This window comes from Syzygium oleosum, unplaced genomic scaffold (assembly GCF_021117445.2).
Source record: "Syzygium oleosum isolate NSW1041296 unplaced genomic scaffold, Sole_v2.1 Sole_v2.18, whole genome shotgun sequence".
Classification (NCBI taxonomy): domain Eukaryota; kingdom Viridiplantae; phylum Streptophyta; class Magnoliopsida; order Myrtales; family Myrtaceae; genus Syzygium; species Syzygium oleosum.
The window spans coordinates 6756028-6780757 of record NW_026607502.1 but is presented as its reverse complement, the minus strand read 5'-3'; the positions used below and the strand labels follow the sequence as shown (position 1 = coordinate 6780757).

The following is a 24730-nucleotide window of genomic DNA, read 5'->3' as shown; positions in this document are numbered from 1 at the left end:
ACAATACACGAATGCACTATCACACCACCACATCTCACGGCCAAGCACACACCGCATATCACCAATCGACATTCAGCCCAAGCATAATCCAAATCAGCCCACGATCACAAATCACACAACCACGTACACAATTCAATTCATAGCATAATTTCCACCGATCGATTGCACAATTTAACCCCAATCCAGTCACCACATCACGGTCCTACCCAAGCTTTCTATACCTCAAATTTTCGTCGCCAAATCAGTCCACAACCACCAAATAACCAGTCTCTCAATTCAACCCCAAACAGCCCCTAAAACAGCCACATAAACCCCTAAACCGAACCCTAAACAGTGACCGAAATCCCATCAAAATAAATAGTAAACGAACTCCAAAAATTCTCAATTTTGGATATGTCACAAAACACATCTCGATAATCATTTCTTATGAAGAACACAAAATCCGGTTCAAACTGTAACCATGCCTTTTTGTCCCTCGAAATCAGACCAAAATCAGTTTGCTCCAACAGAATATTTTGTCCTCAAAATACATTTATTTCAACACCCAAATCACCTTGAAAAGCTTTGAAATTTTTATATGTTATATCCACGAATGTCCCCAACAACTTTTGTGAAGGAAGAATTTTGAAAATAGGTCTGGAAAAATTTATAAAAATTCGAACAGACCCGAAGGTCGGGTGAACAGTAAATCGGGCAGTTTTATTTCGGTCCAAAGATGGACTTCCGAATGGTCTCAAATGATTTCCAAAAATTCCCAAATTAAAGTATGTTATACTTCAAGATGTTGGGAGAAACTTTCATGAAGAAAATTTCCTCAAATTCGGCCCCCAAAATTCTCTACAAAAATAGCAAACCGGGAAGGTACAGTAACCGCGAATCCGCGATTCACCCCGAACCTCACGGATTCAAACCCGAACCGATTCCTACCGAATTCCAACCACCTAAACTCATTTCCCGACGTCTAATCCAACCCGCAGCACCCGCTAACAGTCACCATCAGCCATCAACAACCACGATCAGTCACCAAAAACCATTATCGACACCTTAATCGCCTCTAAATCCTCTAAACCATACCCGAACGAGTCCGAAAATACCCGACGTCCTAAATAGGAATTAGATCGCGACTTACCCGAACTCTAGACTAACTCGGCTAGAGCGGCAAGGGGGAACGGCTGGCCGGCGGCGATCGGCGGTGGCAGCTTGCTCCGGCGATGCTCCGGCGATGCTCCGGCGATGATCGGCGGTCCAAGGCCGAGAGAGAGATGAGAGGATTTTTGGTGAGGGAGAGAGGGAGAGAGTTCTCTGTTGGGGGAGGGGCTGCCGAGAGAAGAGAGGGAATGAGGAGAGAGAGAGAGAGGAGAGAAACAATTAAATATTTGGTCCAAGGTTTGACCAATTTTTTCTTAATTCCAATTTTGCCCCTAAAACACTTGGTCCACATTCTTCCAAACCAAAATATCTAAGGGCGTTTTTGTCCAATATTTTGGGGCTGATATTAATCCACACTTAATCCCCAAATTCAATTTCCAAAATCCCCAAAATTCGGAATACCCAAAAATAAGCCTAGGGGCAAAATCGTAATTTTCCGGTCCGGGCGAAATTCAATTTTCGCACATCGTGTTCCATATGTGCGTGGCCAACATAATACGGCGTCGAATCGCGAAATTCACTTTCTAAGTCCTCGAAAATCGATTGCGAAGTTCGGGAATAAAATAATATTATTTTTCACTTCCGAGCCAAAATTCCAATTTTTGACCGAAACAACTCTGAATGTGCGTGGCCACCCCAAAATGACACTAGCCTCGAAAAATAACCTCAAACGGCCTCAAAATCCAACATCGGTGTCCACAGGGGCAAACCGTAATTTTTCCGGCCCGGACCGAAATCCATTTTTTGCAGAAATGGTTGGCCCCAAGGTTGGCCAAGCCAAAACGTCATCGGCCGTCCAAAATTGTCACTTTCAAAATTCTCGATTCCCGGGCCCGAATTCCAAGAAATGACTAAAATCGAGCAATCGCAACTTTAGCTTATCTCTGGCTAACGGGTGGCTCTCCTGGAATTACGCGCTCTCGACCCGTGACCGACACTAAGTCAAATCACGTTTAAGTTTACTCCACCGGGACGACCTCGGTTGTCATATAATTGTGAGGGTCTGCTAGTTCCCTTCGGACACGATCAATCAAGTAGACCGGTCTCGGTTGGCTCAAAACATTCCCTCGTCAATCCATATGGTCGAAGATCGAACTCGGTCGAGTTCTTTGGTCGTGCGAAGTCAATCCCGTAATAGCCCTACCCCTAAGGTTAGCATCCCGTGAATACGCATTTCGGTGAGATCTCACTATAAGTGCATTGATCAAATTCATTTCCTAAATCCCGAGAAAAGGATCGAAAATTCAGACTGTTACAGCTGCTCCTCAGCCAAACACCCCACCGAGACGTTTTCTCCCCCTTTTTCCCTCTCGCCATCACCACCACCCACGATCATCCTCACACCATCACCGACCACCTGAGCTGCCATCCGCTGTCCGCCCTCGCCATTGCTTCGCCGGAGTAGCTGTTGCCGTGCCAAGGCTCTTGTTTGCTCCCTTGCTAGGTTGTCTTGCTTAGGCTCTCTTGTAAGTGGCTTCCTAAACCTTGACTAGGCTAAGGGGTGACTAATGGACATGTTTAGAGGTGGATTAGGGCTGTGAATAGTTGGTTTAGTGGTTGTATAAATTTGATTTGCTTAATGGTGCAAGTTTAATGATTCTCGGATTTCTGGTTATTACTGTACCTCTGCGCTTTATTATTTTTTTGGTGATCATTGTGGGCCGAATTTGTGAAAGTTTTCTTCATGAAAGTAGTTCATAACATCTTGAAGTATGACATAATTTAATTTGAGAATTTTTGGAAATCATTGGAGGTCATTCAGAAGTCCATCTTTGGACCGAAATTAGTCTGCCGGAAATACTGTTCCTCCGACCTTGGGGTTTGTTCGAATTTTTATAAATTTTTCCAGACCCAATTTCAAAATACTTCCTTCACAAAACTTGTTGGGGACATTTTTGAATATGACATATAAAAATTTCGAAGCTTTCTAAGGAGATTTGGTTACTGCTTGAAAATGTGCTTTGAAAGCCAGATAGCCTGTCCGAACGAAATATTTTATGTCCAACTTTGGGTGACAAAAAGAGATGGTTCTAGATAGAACTGGATTTTGTGTTCTTCATGAAAAATGTTCATCAAGATGTCTTCTATGACATATCCAAAATTCATAATTTTTGGAGTTGAATTACTATTTATTTTAAAAGGGATTCCAGAACTGTGCGCTAATCCAGAATTGCTCCGAATCTGTGTATTCGGTTTTCCCTTGTTCTTTGTGGCTGAGTGTGGCTGTTTATGGCTGAGTGTGGTGGCTGATTTGTGGTGCAAACGTGGGCTAAATTGTGGCGGTTCAAGGGCCGTTTTGTGTGATGATTTGTGGGACCGATTGGTGCTTGAAGTGGTGCTTAAATGTGTGATAGTTTGTGTGTGAATTAATGTTCGATTAGTGGCAATTTGCATTGGTTGTTCGTTGTCGAAGCGAGTGTGTTTGAGTGGTGGTTTGACTTGTGATTTTTCCCCATGTGTGATTTTATGCCTAAATTGCGTTGGACGTGCTGTGTTGGGGGCCGGGTTCGATGGCCTATTGAGGCCTTTGTGCGCTCGATTTAGTATGGTGCATTTTGTGGAAATTGTGGTGGATTGGATGTAAAAACGGACTTGAGACGTGTTGATGGTGGTCCGTAGAATGAAAGTTAACGGACTTGAGACATGTTGACGGTGGTCCGTGGAAGGAAAGTTAGACCTGGGACGTGTTGACGGCGGTCTTTAGAAATTGATTGAATTGTGTGACATGTGTACGTGTAAGAACGGACTTGAGACGTGTTGACAGTGGTCCGGGGAAGGAAAGTGGTTCCTGAGGCGTGTTGACGCGGGACGAGCCCGGATTGATCGGAGGGCTGACCTATGGGGTATTGACCCGGATCGTGAGAAAGTTGGATGGATGAACATGTGTAATGTATTTGATTGAATTGGGTGAACGTACGTATGTATGGCGTTCGAATGATTGCATTATAGTGTTTGACTAATATGCAGAGTTGGCGTGTGATTGGAGGCGATGTAAGTATGTCTACGTGAGTTCCAGTACGTTGATGGTTAGATTGTATGTTGAAACTTGTCTGGGTACGCATTGGCCTAGGTGGGGTTTAGGGTGTTGCTTATTGAGACTCGTTCTCATGGTTATTATATAACCATTTCAGACCCCCGACCCCGACCATAAATGGTCCATCACGGCGTTACGGGATCCTGAGGAAGAGCCGATGGAGCAAGACCCGAAGAGGAGCCCATGGAGTTGGTGGACCCTTTTGTATAGCTAGACTAGCCTACCCGACCACTTGCCCCTTCTTGATTATGGTGGTTCTAACCCTAGTGGCCTTTGTATGTAAGGTTGGATTTTGTAAGTATGTGCCGTTGAATGAAGTATGTGGTTGATTTGTTCAAGTGTTTTCCTACTACCCTTGGTCTTTAATCTTGTCAGGTGCTTTTAATCGTTTCCGCTTGTGCTTTATGTTTTGATGTTCGTGTGGGTCGGCGATGAGTTACGGGACGTTGCATTTTCAATACGACCATCGAAGGGGTGTCGCGAGCCCATTGGGGTTCGGGACGTGACAGTATGTGGCGAGGGTTGAGCCTCGCCGGCCATGGGCGAGGCCCGACCTTGCCAGATCCGGCCAGGTCATGCCTCGCCTAGCCGCTGGCGAGGGCTTGAGCCTTTGCCAATGGCCGCGAGGTCGTGGACGAGCCTCGCCAGCGGCTAGCGGGGCTTGCCGGACCAGCGACCGGCGGGAGGAAGAAGAAAGGAAAAGAAAAAAAAAAGAAAAGAAAAAAATATTTAAAAAATAAAAAAATTGAAAAATATTAAAATATTATTAAAAGTTGTTCACGTCATCGTCGGCAATGCCACATAGGCCAGCCGGTATCCACGTCAACAAAATCCGGTCAAAATTAGTCGAAAGGACTAAATTGGCACAAAAACAAAAGGTTTAGGATTGAATTGGCACAAAAAAAAGGTTTATGACTGAATTGGCACAAAAAAAAAGGTTTAAGACTAAATTGGCACCAATGCAAAAGGTTTATGACTTTTTCAACACTTTTCCCTTTTTAAATCAATGGTGATGGATTCATGTGGTGAATCATTCGGGTTGAGTATCTGAAAGAAGTCCGATAATTAAAGCCGAAGAAGCACCATACATTTCAGTCGATAAGTTTTAATTTTATTAATCCATGTTACAATTGAATACCTATTTTTTTATGCAATCAAGTATCTCAACCTTTAAAATTTACCTCAATGTGAGGTCTCCGTGAAATGAATTACCATGTGATGAGTTTTTACTGACACGGCTCTCTTAGTTAAGTACAATTACTGACGTGACTCGCTTACTTAGCAAAATTCACGCAATTTCCATTTTAGGTGTTAGGAGATTAGGAGGGATAGAAATATTGATTTTTAAACGATATTGACCATCCAATATATCTTTGGTGACGTGGCATTGTCTCAAAAGGCCACATCGATTGCCACTGTGAATAGTCAGTGGCTATTTAACGACATTAGTGTCTACATTGACATTTTCGTCCACTATTTTAACAGGGCCTTGAGTCAACTTTGAAAAGTTGAGGTACTTGATTTGAATAAAAAAAATTAGGTACTCGGTAGTAAAATGAAGTTCAGATATTTGTGGTGTCATTCTTCTTTATTTCTAAATTAATGAAACTTGGACCAACTGTTATTTTGATATCAGTGGGTTACATGACGGACATCACCCAAATTTAATTAGAGTTAAGTCGGGAAAAGTATTAGAAAAGTTCTAAACCTATTGCATTGGTGTCAATTTAGCCCTAAATCTTTTTTTGTGCTAATTTAGTCATAAACCTTTTGACATAGTGCTAATTCAGTCATTCCAGCTAATTTTGGCCGAATATTGTTGATGTGGACATTGGCCGGCCTACGTGGATATTTTTTAATAATATTTTTTTTTTCAAATTCTTTTTTTTTCTTTCTTTTCTTTTTTTTTCCTTCCTCCCTTTGCTAGTGACTGGCCACCGGCCATGGCCAGGCGAGGCATCAGGAAATACTAATACGTCAATTTGACTATTTAACATAAAAATGGTATGTTTTAGCTAAAAAGGGCGTGGAATATATGACAAGCTTTAAGATATGTTAAAAGGGGTGATTCACACTTTCCATCGTCAAGCAAATTAACACATTCGATCAATTATGTAAGCATTAATAAATAGTAATGTACATCTATCCTGAAATAAATACTTTTCTTCAATCCTATATCTAGTCCGGAGCATCTAAAGCATGCTAGGATCGATACAAGTTGATAACTAAATCATAAATATTAAAGTATAGAAACTACCGATTATATCGGATCGAACAAGTTTCCAATGCAAAATTCATTTGGACATTTCCCAATTTTCTTTTGCAAAGTAAGTTTAGAATCGCATCAGTTGATCGTGTATGGTAAAATGGAATTGACGCAGTTGAACAGATGCACTGCCACTTAAACAACAGTCCACCATTCTCGATTCATCGGAAATTCCAAGAATGCAGTAGTGTTTTGAGTCAATGAACCATACACACTGCAATGATATTTCTAAAACCTAGGGGTATAGAATTTGGTCCACACACTTGTAAATGAATATTTAATTATTCATGATATATATAGATACAATATCTAACTTAGAAAAGTAGTACAAAAATGGCGTGATGAGACTAGAAGTGTGCAAAATGGACCGTCCAAACCGGGAACTGCCCGAGCCTGATCGAACCAGCTAGTTTGGTCCGGTCCCGGGAGTGTCGGTCTGGTTCCAAGTTCCTAAAAGTGAAACCAGTGTTCGGGCGGTCCGGTTCCCGGTTCTAGAGAAAACCAAACCTAACTAGACCGACTACATATACTTTTTTTATTTTTTATTTCTTCAAAAATTAGTAAAATGTGAACTAAACTCTAAGTGAAGTACATTTTTTGGTTTGTCTTTTCAATTTGAGGATCATTACTAATATTTGATCATTCATGGTTGCGAAATAATCATTATCTCTCGATAATTTGTGGGTTTAGTTTATTGTTTTTGATTTGCAATTTATACATTTGCCTTTTAATCTTTGTTTATAATAGAAAATATATGAGCACATAACTAGGGTCCTTTTACTCAAATCTTTTTCTAAAAACGTAGTGGGAACCACGAAGAGATGGCATCAAGTAGTGGAAAAAAAAAGTGACCAATTCTAATCGGTCCAGTCCTCGACTCCTGGTTCCACCTTGAAACAGGACCGGACCAGACGATCACCCCTGGATGAGACCATAACCGAGTATTCTGACTTGAGAATCGTGAGTGAACTTTTCTTAAGCACTAAATAAAAGTTTATTGATATTACTAAGGAAATCAATTTTCGTAAGTCATTTTCCCATCTTTATTTTTGGATTACAAATCAGAGTTAAAAAAGAGTTTTGAAATAAACATTCATTCGGGGGATATTAGATCTCTGATTAAATATTTGAATTTTTCGTGCACTCAACATGCGATCCAAAGGGTTTATAAACATTTTAGTTTTGGATTTTCTTTTTTTGTATTTGTGATTTTAGCTTCTTCTTTTTTTTTTATTCCATGGCAAGATCGAAGTGATGTTGAGCGGTAATTCAATCATTAGTTAGAAGGGTTAATACCACGAAAAATCCCAAATCGGTACACCTATAATAAATTTATCCCAAACTAATTGTTTTAACCACCAAAAACCCAAAACTAGTACACTTGTGACAAATTTACCCTATGTTAGTTTCTATTAAATTTTATTGTCAAATTATTAAGTTAAATGACACATGGCAGTTGACAGATGTACCGGTTTGGGGTTTTACCCTTCGTTTGTCACGAGTATACAATTTTGTGATTTTTTTTATATTAATCTAATTTAACGAATGATAAATTTGTTACAAGTGTATCAATTTAGGGTTTTTGGTGGTTAAAAAATTAGTTTGGGGTAAATTTGTCACAAATATACTAGTTTGAAATTTTTTGTGATAAAAAAATTAATCATGATAAATATATCACAAGTGTACCAGTTTTAGATTTTTTGATGGTATTAACCCTAATAAAAATCATTATACGAGGGTGCACAGTTTCCTAAAAAGTAGAGGAGAGATAAAATACAAACACATAAAACAAAACGGTAAATATTCCTGTCTCTTTTTCTTTTTTTTTTGGCCACTGCAATGTTAATTTGTACATACACTAATGTATTCTAATTCCACGCGCTAAATTTGTAATCATGTGCGCCCGCGTTACGGATTTAATTCTTCAACCCATTTTTCCTTGAAATTGTTTCACTAGAAATGGGCATAGCGAAAAACTTTTCACCTAAAGTTCAATATTGATTCGGACATGATTTGAACTGCGTAACACGATATATTTAGAAATAAAAGTGTAAGTGGTAGGAATTTAAAACAAATTGATACTGATAAATTGACAGAGTACACGTGAGAAATTTCATCTCGATGATGATCGCCCTCACAGATTACACACTAAATTTTATACTGTATCACATGAATAAAGGCAACAAACCATCTCAGTCAGGCGAGCTTCAGGGATTCCCCCAACGACGACTCCTCCAGCGACTCCTGGATGTTGGTAAAGCAATGCCATCGCCTGCGTTCTGAAACAAGAACATGTCCCCAGAAAATGAGCTGAGAGTATACATCTTTCCATATTAGCTAACCATGATTTGGAGAAGATAACACTGGTTCGTGACTGCAGACATAGAAATTACGTATCACATTCAAACCTGTCGACAAATCTTTTTTTTTGCTCGCAAGAACATAATTTCATTGCCAAGCCAATTCATACACAATTCATTCTGTACCTTTTCAGGGTAAACATTTTCTCCCCCAGTCTTGCTCTGACCGTTTTCTCAACCAGTGAACCACGCCCAACCATGCTCATCGATGAAACCGACATCACCCATGTCAAACCGTGAAGGACTACTAGATTTTAGTGCCGGAACTTGATCCCAGTATCCAATCATCAAATGCGGACCTCTGGTTAGAATTTTCCCAATGCCAAAAGATCCATCACTATCTGTCCTCAATTCAGCATGTGGTGCAGGTTTGCCGACAGAGATGCCTCGTGGTCTTTGAACTGAATTGAGATCTGTTCCAACATGAAAATGAGGGGGCTGGTAAGAAAAAGGGAAATTTGGGTCATGGAGAGCCATGAACGTTAACAAAGAACGAGTCTCTGTCATCCCAAAAGGAAAAAGAAACAGTAGTATAATGAGCACGGTAGTTCAACAGACATCGCTAGCAGGTACTACTCCAACTAGCATTTAAGTACTGAAATTAACTGCATGTACGCTTATAGAGGAAGCACACCACAGGCCGAAAGAGTCTTAGCTCTTAGGAAGAAGTTGCCAGCTTCTTTGATGCGATCAATTGGCAGACTTCCTCCACCATTTAATATCTTTTCTATGCAGTGTTTTCCTTTCCACGGTCCTTTCTCCCCAAGAAACTCGGAATTAAGCAAAAGTACCACTTGCAAAACATGACTGTGAACTTACACCATGTGAGTGGCCGATGCTCTCAACACAAAATATTCAGTATTTAGATTGCATGTGAAAGATATACTTCGTAAATAACCTGAGAAAGGATATTAGATCAGTGACCAGGGCTGGAACAGTGATCAAAGCGGTGACGTCGTATTTCTCTATAACCTCAATGGATGATTTAGCTTCGAACTTGGGTATAAAGACATGTCAAGCTTCAGCCAATAACATCGCCATGGCTGATGACAGACCACCAATATGGCACAAAGGAGCTGTGTGCAAATAAACCTGCAAAAATCGAATAAAAAAATTCCATTATCATATTACTCTGACTCAAACTGCCTGCGGACGTTCCAAATATGGAAACAATCACTCAAGACTTACTGTGATAATGATTGTAGAATTTCCTATTGCCAATGAAGCATGAAGACAATAGACAAGAAGAAACTTGGAAAGGGCATACATCATTCCAACTGTAACCACATATGGCTATTTTTGCCATAGATTGTATGAACAAAGCTGAATGGCTTATGGCAACTCCTTTTCGCTTCCCAGTAGTCCCTGAAGCCAACAAGCCCAGTAGAACTAAACATCTGGAAATGAAAACTTGGAAATTGACATCCATGACTACGAACTTCCAATGCCACATTTCTCCAAACTTGGGTATCAATGTGGCATATAGTTGACATATTGACCCCGCCTATGAAAATCACAGAGAGGAAAGAAAATGTATAAACAGAATCTACATCCAAAGAAATTTGTTGAGTACTGGAATGCAAGATAACCTTTGAACCTAGAAACCAATATCACATAATGCAATCCTCAATTTGAGAAACCGTAAAATATTGCCAAAAATGGACAAAGAAGCTTTTCCGGGTTGTCTTTTTCAGAAGTAAGGCCAGTAAAGTATCTTAAGCAACATGTGATTAGCCCAAAAGAAAGTCGTCTATATTTACAGATCTGATATTGTTCACTCTATGGCAAATCTGGTATGATTGAAATGTTTTGAGCAGGTAATTAAAGCAAAAAAGAACCATTTGCTAGCAGTTTGTATGACTGAGACTTTGAAGAAGGTAATAAACCTATAAAGTACCCTTTTTATATCTCTGTGGGTGTATGTGTTCTTGCACCGTCACACGTCTCTATATAGGATATATCACTTCACTGAAGAGTAACAGAACTATCTTTCTCACAAAATCAACCCACTGAAGACTACAAAAAAAAATAAAAAATAAAAATACTTGTTATTGGCAATAAGAGGAAGTAAAGACTATTGGAGGTGAAGCATATTATAACAGCACCATCACAAGCCCAGAAATAGTCAGTAGTCAAAAAGGAACTTGGAGGAGTTATTGGATGCAGATCCAGCACGCCCATAGTTGATACTAGCACAAGACAAGAAAGGATGGATCCGTGATACTAAGAATATCGTCAATTTGTACATTGCATGGTGCCAGTGTTAAGAACAAAAGCCCAGCATAGATTGCTGAATTGTGAGAGAAGTATGCACCAAGACGAAAATTTCAAAACAAAAACGTTGTTTTACGAGATGAGAGCAAAGTTCCCATCAGAAAGTACTACTTCACATTTCTTTTACCTTCAGTCAGAATTTACAGGGAAGATAGAATCAAAAAACTGCTAATACAACAAGATAACGAATGGTATCCAATGTTCAATCGCCATCATCACTACTTTCATAATTTTGACTAACCAACTCGAGTCCAGTGCTGGTGGTTGGAGCAACTCTCTTTACCACAGCAATTCGCACAAAGGAAGCACTCTGGTCCCGTGAACCCACATAATTTCCTGTTAAACATAACAGACATATGAGTCAATGAACAAGGAACAAGGACATGAGTTTGTCACAACCCAACAATATTTATCTCTATACAATATAGATGCTCATGGAAGAACCAGCAATACTTATTTCTAAAGGAAAATCGAAAGACCACAAACATGATGGAAAGACACAGAAATGTAACCAGAAAACTCGCAGAAACAACCACCATCACACGGAAAAAGTTACTTTCTAAAAGTCAAGTCCACTTCCACGAAGGGAGTCTGCATTTTAATACAATCTAAAGCACTTGCAGGAAAAGGCAAGTGCCGAGCCTATATATTAAAACACACCCATTATTCAAAAAAGCTCACGTAATTGAAAGGAACATGTTCGAAAAATGCGACATACCTCTGTTATTTGACATGTCACTAGAAGTAGCTTCTGTCAAGGAATCTGTTGGCTTGTTAGGAGATTCTTCAGAAAATTTTCTCTTCTGCATTTCAAATCAAACATATAAGTAAGCTTTTCTATAGGCCTCAACAACAAAAGACAATTTCATATTAAATCAACAACTTATGCTCGCCTCAAATCCAAAACACCTGAAAGAATACCCTAATTGTACCAAGAAAAAGAAACCAACTTGGTAATATGTATTCTTAGGTAGAGGTGAGATTTAAAGAACAACAGTAGTGCTTTTAAGAAGAATTGAGAAACCACAAGGAAGATGATCTAAACTACAAAGCACCTCCACCTTTCCTCGAATCAAGGTATTATCAGTTTTATCTACAGTGTATACACAATCAACAAACCAATAAATCATGCTCTTTCTGAGAAGTTTGATAGATATTTCCATCAAGAGTCGGAAATACATGCACTTACTGACAATCAACAGACTCTTCTTTTGCTTTATGATGTGGTGATTCACGGGCTATGATCTAACAACTTCATCAACATCTTTAGGTGTATCCGTGATTAGGTCCCAAAAGTTCTCAAGCAATTTTCATAACTCCTTATTCTTCGAAGTTGCTGATTCTTCAACAAGCAAATGTCTAACGGTTCACGTGACACATATTAAGCACGTAAGATGACATTGATTAAGCAAAGAAAAGCATGCTATACAGATCACATTGCTAATGCATATACATCTAATGCAAGTAAAGCAAGACAATTGCAAACTTATTCCATACTGAAACAGGGATCAATGATCACAAAAACGAAGAATTTGCAATAGAGTATCTTCAAACAAGCTCAAACTTTTAGATATACCAGTGGATTATACATAGATTAAAGTACCATATAAATTTTATAAACTGTTACATGAGCACCTTATTGAGCAAATGATCAGTTCAACCAGAACTTACGCATAACACGTTCAAGACTGTTCTCAACAAATTCACACGCTTAAAGATAGCCGATAGGGAAGCAATATGCTGACAATTAGATCATTACTAACCTTGAGAGTACTGTGCAATGATTCGTCATCACTAGCATAAGGTTGAGTCAGATCTTCATGTTCGAGCCTTCGGAGAAAATTTATGGATGTCTGCAAGAAAATTTCAAGGAAGCAAGTTCAATGAAATGTAGAGAGAAGAAAAATAGACGTGAAATCAAATACAGAAGGGTGGTTGAATACTAACATGAAATAATATTGATTTCGTAAGCGCTTCATCCTCTTCCTCCAATTTCCCTTCCTGTTATACCAACAAAGTCAGGGATAATCTGACAATCAACCAACCAAACTTAACTCCAGAAGTGGAAGCAAATTCTGAATAGTGACATTCTAAGTAGCGACAGTGGCCCTATATCTTCAATGCAAGCACATAAAAGGAGCTTTGACGCTTACAGCAAAAAGAATGCTTATTTAAAGCGGAAACAACTCATACCTTCGCAGCAGATTTACGTTGTAAAACCTGTAGCATTGCATCTGTGCTCACAGTTGCATGTCTAGACTGAAAAAACAATTCTGGCTCGTTAGTACCACAACAATAAAAATTTTCTAAGCAATTATTTGCGAACTTTGACGATTCAATTAGCATATAATAATATTTGCATAAATACATATTCAAACAATCAGAAAGTTCAAAAATCTTACATTCATAGATTTCATTTCATGAAGGGCCGCCTCAATATCCATCTCTCTCTTGGCATCTAAAGTTCTATTTTCCAACGATTTCATGCCGTCAGCCATCTCCCACCTCTTCCTTTTCTCACCCTCCACCACCTGCCCAAACCCAAATGAAAAAGCTCAAGTCACATGCTTCCCAAAGTCCAACAAATTATAAAAGAAAAAAACCCAAAAATTCAAAAGACAGTATCTTCTACCTCATCATTTGCACGCCAGGGCTCAAAATTTCTCGTCGCTCCTGACTCAACGATATAATCAGAATTCCGTGGATCCGTCTTGATGGTATGCTCGGCAGAGCAATTGGGGCATTTTAAGTAAAACCTGAATACCCGGATCCCCAAATACGTCTGCGAAGTCAAAACAACACCAAGAATTAGAACAAAGTCAAGAGCTTCGAATGGGAAACAGAATTGAAGGGGCACCGGACCTCGCCGACGACGTCCTCCTTCCTGGAATTGAACTTGGTGCCCTTGTAAATGTAATTCCCGCAGGCATTGCATCGGATGCTCAAGGGAAGCATCATCCGGACCTTAATCTGCCCATTCTTGGACCTCCGAGGCCTAGACAGTTTCGAATGGTCGAAATCCGATGGGTAATACTTGTTCACCAGCTTTCTTTCTCCCATCTCCTTCTTCTCCTCTCTCGACTGGAAGCGAAAAACGAGGAAAACCCCTAAGAAATCCGGGACGAAATTGCGCCAGCCAGCGGGAGTCGAGCCGCAATCCGCCCGCCAAAACCCTAGAATCGGACGGGGTCGCGTCGGGTGGCGATCGGAGGGCGAGACCCAGCGGAGGAAACCCCTAAGAAATCCGCGGCGAGGTTGCGCCAGCCGGCGGTAGTCGAGCCGCAATCCGCCGGCCAAAACCCTAGAATCGGACGGGGTCGCGCCGGACGGCGATCGGAGGTCGAGACGCGGCGGCGAGAAGGAGAGCGGGGCGGGCGCGGGCGCCCCCGTCGGCGGCGGTGTCGGGCGATGGCGGGAAGCGGTGGTTCAAGGAGGCGAAGGCGGGGGGATGTGAATACGCGCGGGTTTTGGTCGGTTTGAGGGAAATTTGAAATTTTGCCCTTCGATTTTTCCTATTTGTAATTTTATAATTAAACTTGGATTAACCCGTTCGTTTCTTTTGTGGCCCGACCCGGGACCCGAAAGGTTAGGCCTAATTATTATTTTTATATTAAAAAAATTCAATTAATCTTGACAAGATAAACTTAACTGTCCGTTTGTAACCCAATTAATGAGATTATGCTTGGCTGGCAACTATAACAAGCATTCATTAAATAGATTCGATTATATAAAAAAAAATATGGCTAATTAAAAAAAAAAAACACAAACTTTAGGTCGAGTGTCAACTTTCCCCAACTTTTTTTTGTTTCATGAAAAATCATCAACTTTCACCATTATCCAAAATTTGACCAATTGCCGACTCTTTGTCTGAAGTCACCATTATTTGAGAAAAAAGGTTTTGGTCGTGAGCTTAGCAAATCTCATCCATGGCAATAGTCTACAGCTTCAGATTACGACAAAACGGTGGAGTCTGGCCCAAACGATTTAATCTAGAGATCTTTTGACTTGCTGGTGAAGTAAATGAGACGATAAACAGTTTCACCGTTATTCTTCAAATTATGGCTCAAAGAAGAAGTAGTGTTTTAAATCCAATCAGCAAGCCACATGGATTTATTGCTCAGGTGAAATAACATGGACAATTAATGGTTTTAAAGTAAGGGGGACCAAATTTGGGGCCTAATTCCAAAAAAAAGCACCAATTTTAGGTTGAGGGACAATTCTGGCCCGAACTTTTTTTTGTCCCATAAAAAAGCACTAATTTTAGGTCGAGGGATAATTCTGGCCCGAACTTTTTTTTGTCCCGTAAAAAAGCACCAACTTTAGGTTGAGTGACAATTCTGGCCCCAATTTTTTTTTTGTCTCTTAAAAAATTACTAACTTTCATCATGATCCCAAATTTGGCCCCCCTCGGTTAACTTTCACCATTGTTTGAGAAAGAAGGTTATGGTGGTGAGCTTGGCGAATCTCGTACATGGCGTCTGTCGACAAGCGGTGGTCAATTTCATATTACGTTTGGTCAGAGAGATTCAATCTAGAGATATTTTTGACTTGTCGGTGAAGTGAAGGAGACGAACAGTTTCACCGTTATTCTTCAAATTGTGGCTTAGAGAATAAGATAATGAATATTGCTTTAAATCCAATTAGCAAGCCACGTGGATTTATTGTTAAGGTGGAATAGTCAAGTTAGATAATCAATGGTTCTAAGTCAATGGGGGCCGATTTGGGATTTATAAAAAATTTTTTTTTTTACGACAAAAAAAAAGTTTGGGCCAAAATTGTCACTTGACCTCAAGTTGGTGTTTTTTTACGGGACAAAAAAAAGTTCGGGCCAAAATTGTCCCTCGACCTAAAATTGGTACTTTTTTTTGGAATTAACCCCCAAATTTGGCATTTAAGTGAAAGTTTGTGATTTTTACTAAATAAAAAAGTTGGGGCCAGAATTGTCACTTGACCTAAAGTTGGTGTTTTTTTTTTTGGAATTAGACAAAAAAAAATTCACTTATCGAGATAAATAAGGAAGATAATACTCAATTCTCATTGAGTAGAAAAATATTGATTAAAATTAAATTTTGCCAATTATCTCCCCTAAAAATACCTAAAGATTATAATTTCATTTATGATAATAACTTAATAGTTTTAGCTATTCTCAAACAGCTATTCAATTTTATTATCATCTGCACTTAAAAATTTTAACACTTGCTTAAATTCTCACCATTTATTTTTAGTTTTATCGAATGATCTCAGATCTATATAGTGAATTCGGTTACGTGAAATTAATATAAAATCAAATTAGATGATTAAATCGAATAGATGCACACACATCCAATACAAGAAAAAAGATTATTAGTTGCATGGGGCAGAAGTACTACGAGAAAAAAGAGTGAGAAATGGACTAATTAGCGTCGGCGATCCCGAAACGAGGGTTTTTTTTTTAGTAAAAGATAAGAAAAAAATCAATTTTTAAAAGAAAAAACGAATTTCTTAATGGGTACCATAATCCTAGCACAATATGCAAAAGGGATCTCGAAAACATCTTTTCAGACAAAGCTCGTTGCTCAAGCTTCAATGGTTTCCTCATGACATATCGTCGCAGACCGTACCAAGCGAGGATCGCAATCGAATTCCCCTACACTCTAATAGAAGGATGAAGTCTCGATTGTTTGACCTATCAAATCATTCTCAATTGATTTTTAACCCGTTTTAAAGAAAAAAAAATCCATTTTTTTAGAAATGGAATAAAAATAATTAGAAAATCCAAAAAATTCATAAAAATCTAAAAAATTTCAAAAAATCCATAAAATATTTAGAGAATCTGAATAAGGAATTACCATCACAATTGAAATGAACTAATCCATTTAAGTCCTTATTCTTCTACTAATGTCATCAAACAACCCCTTAAAAGTAGCAATCACATATAATTTGTATATTATACGTAAATCCTACATGGCATTCTAAGAAAACTTCTTACATTTGACGGATGATTATAGATGCATTCTCTTTACATGTATTGATAAATTACCGATTTATGGATTTGGAAAATATAAAGCAACGATACATCATAAAAGGCAAGAAATTCTTCTAATGCTAATAAATTTTTACTTGACAATTTTTTTGGTCGGATTTTACTTGACAATTTAAATTGTGGATTTTAATAGGAGAAAAAAAAACATAAAAAAATCGAAAATTTTAAAACTTCACAGAATGACTTAGAATGCCTCTAGCCACCCACTTTGAGTGAAATTTAATTCTTTTTAGGTGGCCAAATGGTATTTTTGATTTTTTTGATTTTTTAATTTTTTTTTGGCACCTAAAGAAAATTAAATTTCAGTCAAAGTGGATGGCCACATGTATTCTAAGCCATTCTGTGAAGTTATGAAATTTTTGATTTTTTGCTTTTTTTTCTTTTTTCGGCACCTTAAAAAAATAAAATTCCATTCAAAGTTGGTGGCCACAGGTATTCTAAGCCATTCAGTGAAGTTCTGAAATTTTTTCTTTTTTGCTTATTTTTATTTTTTTCCGGCACCTAAAAAAAATAAAATTTCACTCAAAGTGGGCAATACCTGATTCTAAGCAATTCCAGAGTTTTGAAATTTTTTATTTTTTATTTTTTCGACCTAAAAAAATTTAAATTTCGCTCAAAGTGGATGGCCACAGGTATTCTAAGCCATTCTCGTGAAGTTTTAAAATTTTTGATTTTTTGCTTTTATTTTTATTTTTTTAGGCACCTAAAAAAATAAAATTTCGCTCAAAGTGGGTGGCCACAGGTATTTTAAGCCATTCTGTGAAGTTTTGAAATTTTTGCTTTTTTAAAGCTTATTTTTATTTTTTTGGCATCTAAAAAAATTAAATTTCATTTCAAAGCTGGGTGGTATTACATGTGATTCTAAGAATTTTGTGAAGTTTTGAAATTTTTTATTTTTTTATTTTTTTCGCACCTAAAAATTTAAATTTCGCTCAAAGCTGGATGGCCACAGTATTCTAAGCCATTCTGTGAAGTTTTGAAATTTTTTATTTTTTGCTTTTTTCAATTTTTTTCGGCACCTAAAAAAATTAAATTTCGCTCAAATTGGGTGGCCACATGTATTCTAAGACATTATGTGAAGTTTTTAAATTTTAGATTTTTTTTATTTTTTATTTTTTTTGGTATCTAAAAAAAATTAAATTTCGCTCAAAGTGGGGTGGCCATAGGTATTCTAAGCCATTTTGTGAAATTTTGAAATTTTTGATTTTTTGATTTTTTTTATTTTTTCGGCACCTAAAAAAATTTAAATTTCGCTCAAAGTAGGTAGCCACAGATTCTAAACCATTCTGTGAAGTTTTGAAATTTTTGATTTTTGATTTTTTTTCCCACCTCAAAGATCGTGACTTCCAGATGAACATGTGTTTTGAAGAAAGAATTCTCTCAGAAATGATTCTCATTTTTTGTCTAGAAATAGAAAACCTACTTTTTTTTTGTTCTGATTTCTGGTTCAGAATTGGTTCTGGAACAAAAAGTTGTTCCAGAAATAGAAAAATGGAATTGCATTACCAAACGGGTTTCTGGTCCAAAGCTATTTCTGGGAACAGAAAACCAGTTCTGGACAGAACCAGAATGGTTATCATGCGCTACCTTAGCGTCGGCGATCCCGAAACGAGGGTCTTTTTTTTAGTAAAAGATAAGAAAAAAATCAATTTTTAAAAGAAAAAACGAATTTCTTAATGGGTACCATAATCCTAGCACAATATGCAAATGGGATCTCGAACACATCTTTTCAGACAAAGCTCGTTGCTCAAGCTTCAATGGTTTCCTCGTGACATATCGTCGCAGACCGTACCAAGCGAGGATCGCAATTGAATTCCCCTACACTCTAATAGAAGGATGAAGTCTCGATTGTTTGACCTATCAAATCATTCTCAATTGATTTTTAGCCCGTTTTAAAGAAAAAAGATAGCAATCAAAGTGATCATATTTTAAAAAAACTAAATCAAACTGAAAAAGAAAACCATTGAAAATCTATATAATTTCTTTAATACATAAAATATTTAGAGAATCTGAATAAAGAATTACCATCGCAATTGAAATGAACTAATCCATTTAAGTCCTATTCTTCTACTAATGTCATCAAACAACCCCTTAAAAGTAGCAATCACATATAATTTGTATATTATACGTAAATCCTACATGGCATTCTAAGAAAACTTCTTACATTTGACGGATGATTATAGATGCATTCTCTTTACATGTATTGATAGGTTTACCGATTTATGGATTTGGAAAATATAAATCAACGATACATCATAAAAGGCAAGAAATTCTTCTAATGCTAATAAATTTTTACTTGACAATTTTTTTGGTCGGATTTTACTTGACAATTTAAAATGTGGATTTTAATAGGAGAAAAAAAAACATAAAGTCAATATTCAACTTAACAATTAAGTTTCGACTAAAAAAAACTCAACAATTAAGTAAATAATTAATTTTTGCTAAGGTGACATCTAGGTGGTGGTTGCTTTGCCGAGAAAGTATTAAGATATATACTTGTAACGAGAGAAGGGCTATTCTAACAATAATTTATCCTAGGTAGAGCACTTACTGATAATATTTAAAGAGAATTATGCGATAATATATTTATGTAGAGGATTAAAGATAATAAACCTTTATTCAATAAAATGTGAAATACCATATTTTTGGATACTGGATCCATTGACATTGTGAACTTGCATATAAAATGATGTGCTGTTAATATCATATGGGCTTTTAATAAATGGTTTGATGATGACTATCTTAAACGAATTGTTTGTGAAGCAGATCAAGGTGGAGCACGTGTTCAGGAAGGCTAACTGCTGTGAAAATACTAAAATATAATTAATTCATGTATGATAAGAAATATTGATAGTATCCATTTAGTAGAAAAGTATTGATGACAATTAAATTTTTCCAATTGTCTTGCTAAAAATACCTAAAGATAATAAATTCATGTACAATAAGAAATATTAATAGTATGCAGTGATTAGTTAATCTCTAACCACTTTTTAATTTTATTATCACTAGCACTTTAAATTATTAACACTCACTTAAAATTCTCACAATTTATTTTCAGTTTCATCGAATGATCTCTTATTTGTATTGTGAATTCGGTTACGCGAAATTAACATAAAATCAAATTAGGTGATTAAATCGAATAGATGCACACAAGTCAAATAAAAGAATTGCATGGGGCAGAAGGACACCAAGAAAAAAGAGCGAGAAATTGGCTAATCAGCATCGAAAAGAAGTTTTTTTTAGCAAAAGATAAAAAAAAACAACATTATTTTTTTAAAGGAAAAACGAATTTCTTAAAGGTAAAGAAATGATAATAAAAAACAAATAAACAATGCAGGGTTTTACATCCTCCTCTCAGTCTCAGTCTCACTCTCACTCTCATTCTTATTGAATCAAAGAATGCTCGACCACGAAAGGTTAGGCTTAATTTTAAAAAAAATAAAAATAAAAAAATTTCAAATGATCTTGACAAAATAAACTTAAGGGATCGTTTTATGCTTGATTGACAACTATAACAAGCATTTATTAAATAGTTTCAATTAAATACAAAAATATTCAATAAGTAAGGAAGGTAATACTCAATTTCCCTTGAGTAGAAAAGCATTGATGACAATTAGGTTTTTGCCAATTATCTCCCTATAAATACCAAGAAATTATAACTACATTTATGATAAGAAATTAATAGTTTTAGTTATTCTCAAGCAACTACTTCAATTTTTATTATTATGGGCACTTAAAATTGTTAACACTTGCTTGACTTCTCACAATTTACTTTTCAGTTTTATTGAATGTATTAAGTCTATATTGTGAATTGATTAACAGAAAATCAAATTAGGTGATTTAATCGAATTCTACACACGTCAAATAAAAGAATTACATGGGGCGGAAGTACACGGAGAAAAAACGAGCGAGAAATTGGCTAATTAGCATAGAAAAGAAGAGTTTTTGAGCAAAAGAAAAAGAAAAAGCAACAACATTTTTATAAAGAAAAACGAATTTCTTAATGGTAAAGAAATTTGAAAAAAGAAAGAAAGAAACATACCTAAACAATGCAGGGTTTTACATCCTCACTCTCACTCCCATTCTCAACGAATCAATTGAAGCATATGGGCACTCTGTCCATAACAGAAAAAAAAAAAATTAGAAATTCATTTGGTAACGTCAGCTAGGGAATAGAAAAATGGCCAAAGAATAAATTTGTAACAAAAACAAGCAGTAAAAAAAAACCTACTTTTTCGTTAGTGGGAACAATTTCTCAAACAAGTCATTTTTTTTTCTTTTTTTCCTTCCTTCTTCCTCCTTTAGCTGTTTGCCGGGTCTTGGCAATGGCCGACAAGGTTGACCTCGCCAGCATTGAGCAAGCCTCTTGGTGGCCAGGCAAGGCTCGACCTCGCCTAGCCACAGTGAGGTTGTCTTCACCCGTCCATTGCAAGGCCAACCTCGCTCGGCCACCAGGAAGTCAACCGGTCGCCAGCCATCGCCGAGGCTCGGCAACCGACTAGAGGAGGAAGAAGAAGGGAGGAAAAAAGAAAAGAAAAAATTTAAAAAATTAGAAAATCTTACAAAATTATTTTAAAAAATAACAAAAAATTATGGTCGTACCAAACGTTTTTCAGTTCTTTTTTTATTCCAAGAATAGAATGTGCAGTTACTAAATGCGTTCTTCTGCTTAGAAACTTGTCCAAGAAATAAAAATAGAAAAACTATTTCTAAAAAAAATTATTTCTGGGAATAGAAATGTTACCTAACGCACTTTAAAACCCTAAACCCTAAACGCCAAAACCCCAAACCCAAACTCGAAACGCTAAACCCCAAACCCTAAAACCATAAACCCTAAACCCTAAACCCGAAACACTAAACCCTAAGGCCGCGCTTTGGTCGACCTGATAAAAGCCATGATAGGATATATTTTATCCTATCCTGTGTTTGGTGGTGGTCCAGTGATAGGATAAGGTCGGATATAGACCGATAAAAAAATCCGGTTGAGGGGGTGGGATAGACCCTGGATAGGATTTCTAATGCCTATTTTTCCGTAAACCCTACACTCCACTCGCCGTCATCTTCATCCCCACACCTTGTGCGCTTTCACCCAAAAAATTTCTCGACTTTTTTTCCTTCACCGACTCCTCCGGACCCGTGAATAGCCAAAAAAAAAAATTATCCTATTTGACTTTAAATCCGTAGTCCACCAAAACAAAGGGATGTGATATGAAGAAATCCCAGATTTTATCCTATCCTATCCAAATTCTATCCTGTTTAGAAATCAGACGACCAAACGCACCCTAAACCCTAAAACCATACACCCCAAAACTCAAAACCCAATCCTAAATCCCAAAACCCTAACCCTAAACCCAAACCCCAAAATCCCAAGCCCTAAATCATAAACCGTAAACTGCAATTTCCTCGACCACTGCCTGGTATTTGCTTTGTTTATAAGGAGTACTTTTCTTTATGATTGTATTAAAGTTATCCAATTCTATATCATAATATAATATAATTCTATTTCTAATCTAGTTTTATCCAAACATGAATTGTTAATTCTCCACTAACATTTTTATAACTAAATGAAAAAAATCAGGAACTGAAATTTTAGGGTCGTACCAAACACATTTATGTTCTTTTTCTATTACGGAAATAGAAATATTGTGCAGTTACCAAACTTGTTCTTCTGCTTAGAAACTCATCTAGGGAATAGAAATAGAAAAAAACTATTTCTAAACATGAATTGTTCCTGGGAACTGTGATATTCTGAATTTCGACTCATTTTTGGGATTCATAAAACGTGTATTTCGTCAATGCGCTTATAATTAAATCTCGCCTGGAACTGGTCACTCTCGGGTTATTTTTAAATTTGAGATTTCGCTAAAATCGCATTCGATCGAATTTGGCCGTTATTTAGAGCCCGAACTTGGGTGTCGAATTTCTCGGAGTTTCATGACGAATTTAATTGGACGATGTCAATATTAATGTGGCCAGCCTCGAGATTGCCTGGAATTGTCGGAAAGTGAAATTTGGATCGGGTGCGGATTTTGACCAGTAGACCTCCCTCTTTATTTAAATATTTAGTGTCTTTGGCCTTTTCTTTAATTCGAAAATTTGGGATTTTCGTGGACCGTTGGATCGACTTCAAGATCGTTTGTGGCCGTTAGATTTGTACTTGAGTGTTTTATTTGACTTTTTGTTCTCTCTCTCTCTCCCGGTCACGTCCCCTTTGCGCACGCCCCCCTACGCATGTCCCCTCCCCTCTGCCATGCAGACCCCTCCCCCCTCTCTCTCTTCCTTTCTTTTCTTTTCTTCTTCTTCTTCTCTTCCCTTCTTCAGCCGCGGCTTCTGCTTCTTCTCTTCCGCCCGACCACCCCTCGCCCCAGCCGCAGCTCGCCTGCCGTTCGCCTTGCGCCGCCGCTCGCCCAGCCGCCGCGACCGTCCGTTCAACTGCCTCCCCCGACCGGCTGTCCTCCCTTCCCCTTCGCATGAGCAGCAAGTTTGCCGCCACAACCGCCGCGGCCCGAGAGCCGCCTTAAACCACTCCGCCGGTCTGCCCCGCTCGCCTGGCAAGTACTGCCGCCGACCGTGCCACCTCCGACCGCCGTTGGCCTCGCCATTTCCGCCACCCGACTCCCCTTCCCCTGTTCTGGCTTCCTCTCCCCTGTTTCGCCCGCCAGCCGTCGCCGCGCCCGTCCAACTAGTCGCCGCCATCGCTGCTGACCACCACCGCCCTCACTGGCTTGCCACCACCACCCAGCTCCCCCTCAGCCGTCGTCGCCGCCCTTGCCTTCCCCTCCTCTAGCCGCTTGCTCATCTCGGCCGGCCGCCAGCCCAGCTGCTTGGCCGCTTGCCCGGCCGCTCGCCCGCTTGCCTAGCCGCTGTCCCCGCCTTGGCCGAACGTCCTTGCCTTGTGCCGAAGCCGTCGCCCATCTCCGCTGTGCCTGCCGCTGCTGCTCGCCCTTGCCGTGGTTGAGCGCCCCGGCCTTGGCCAAGGGCTGTGCTGAGGCCTTGCCGGCCGCTGTGCCCGTGCCCGCGCCGAGCCCGCCGTTGCTCCACCAGGCCATTTGGCCCCTTGCCGATTTTCCTTGGGCTTGGACTTAGGTAAGTGACTTCCTAATTCTTACTTAGGACTATGGGTATTATTAGACTTGTTTAGGCTTGCTTGGTGATGGATTAGGGGTGGTTTAAGGTTGATCCAATGGCTAGTTTAGGGAGCTAGTGTGGCTGGTTGTGTGGATGAATTGTAGGGATATAGAGACCCTTTATGGGGGTTGATCTTGTTTGAATTGAAAGCTAGAAATCGTGGGCTAATGTGATGAGTTGACGACTTGAAATTAATCATTTGAAATGTGTTCGATTGGTGGTTGTGCAATGTGACTAGCTGGTGATGCTTTGAGGAATGAATTTGATATTTGCATAGATTGATTGGAATGAGTGGCGATTGAGCATATTATAGCGTTATTTGATTATGTGAAAGACGTGGGAATTGATTGAATTATGTGGCGTATATGCTTGTCTGAGTACCCTGAGGCGTGTTACGCGGGGTTTTTGAAATGTCCTGAGGCGTGTTTACGCGGGACTACGCCCGGATTGATCGGAGGGCTGCCAACCTGAGGTGTGTTTACCCGGGTAGCGAGAAA

At 38.5% G+C, this 24730-nt stretch overlaps 1 protein-coding gene and 1 pseudogene across 1 annotated transcript; both read right to left on the bottom strand.

Moving 5' to 3' along the window:
• Positions 1-8604: 8604 nt before the first annotated feature.
• Positions 8605-11062, bottom strand: LOC130140379 (2-succinylbenzoate--CoA ligase, chloroplastic/peroxisomal-like; annotated as a pseudogene).
• Positions 11063-11180: 118 nt separating this feature from the next.
• LOC115687101 (uncharacterized) lies at positions 11181-14476 on the bottom strand. The gene is made up of 7 exons (XM_056319726.1): positions 13716-14476; positions 13486-13614; positions 13277-13342; positions 13031-13084; positions 12847-12936; positions 11802-11883; positions 11181-11419 (listed from the first exon to the last, which is right to left on the bottom strand). The coding sequence occupies exons 1-7, from the start codon at positions 14016-14018 to the stop codon at positions 11286-11288; spliced, it is 858 nt and encodes a 285-aa protein (XP_056175701.1). The 5' UTR covers positions 14019-14476; the 3' UTR covers positions 11181-11285.
• Between the last annotated feature and the right edge of the window lie 10254 nt (positions 14477-24730).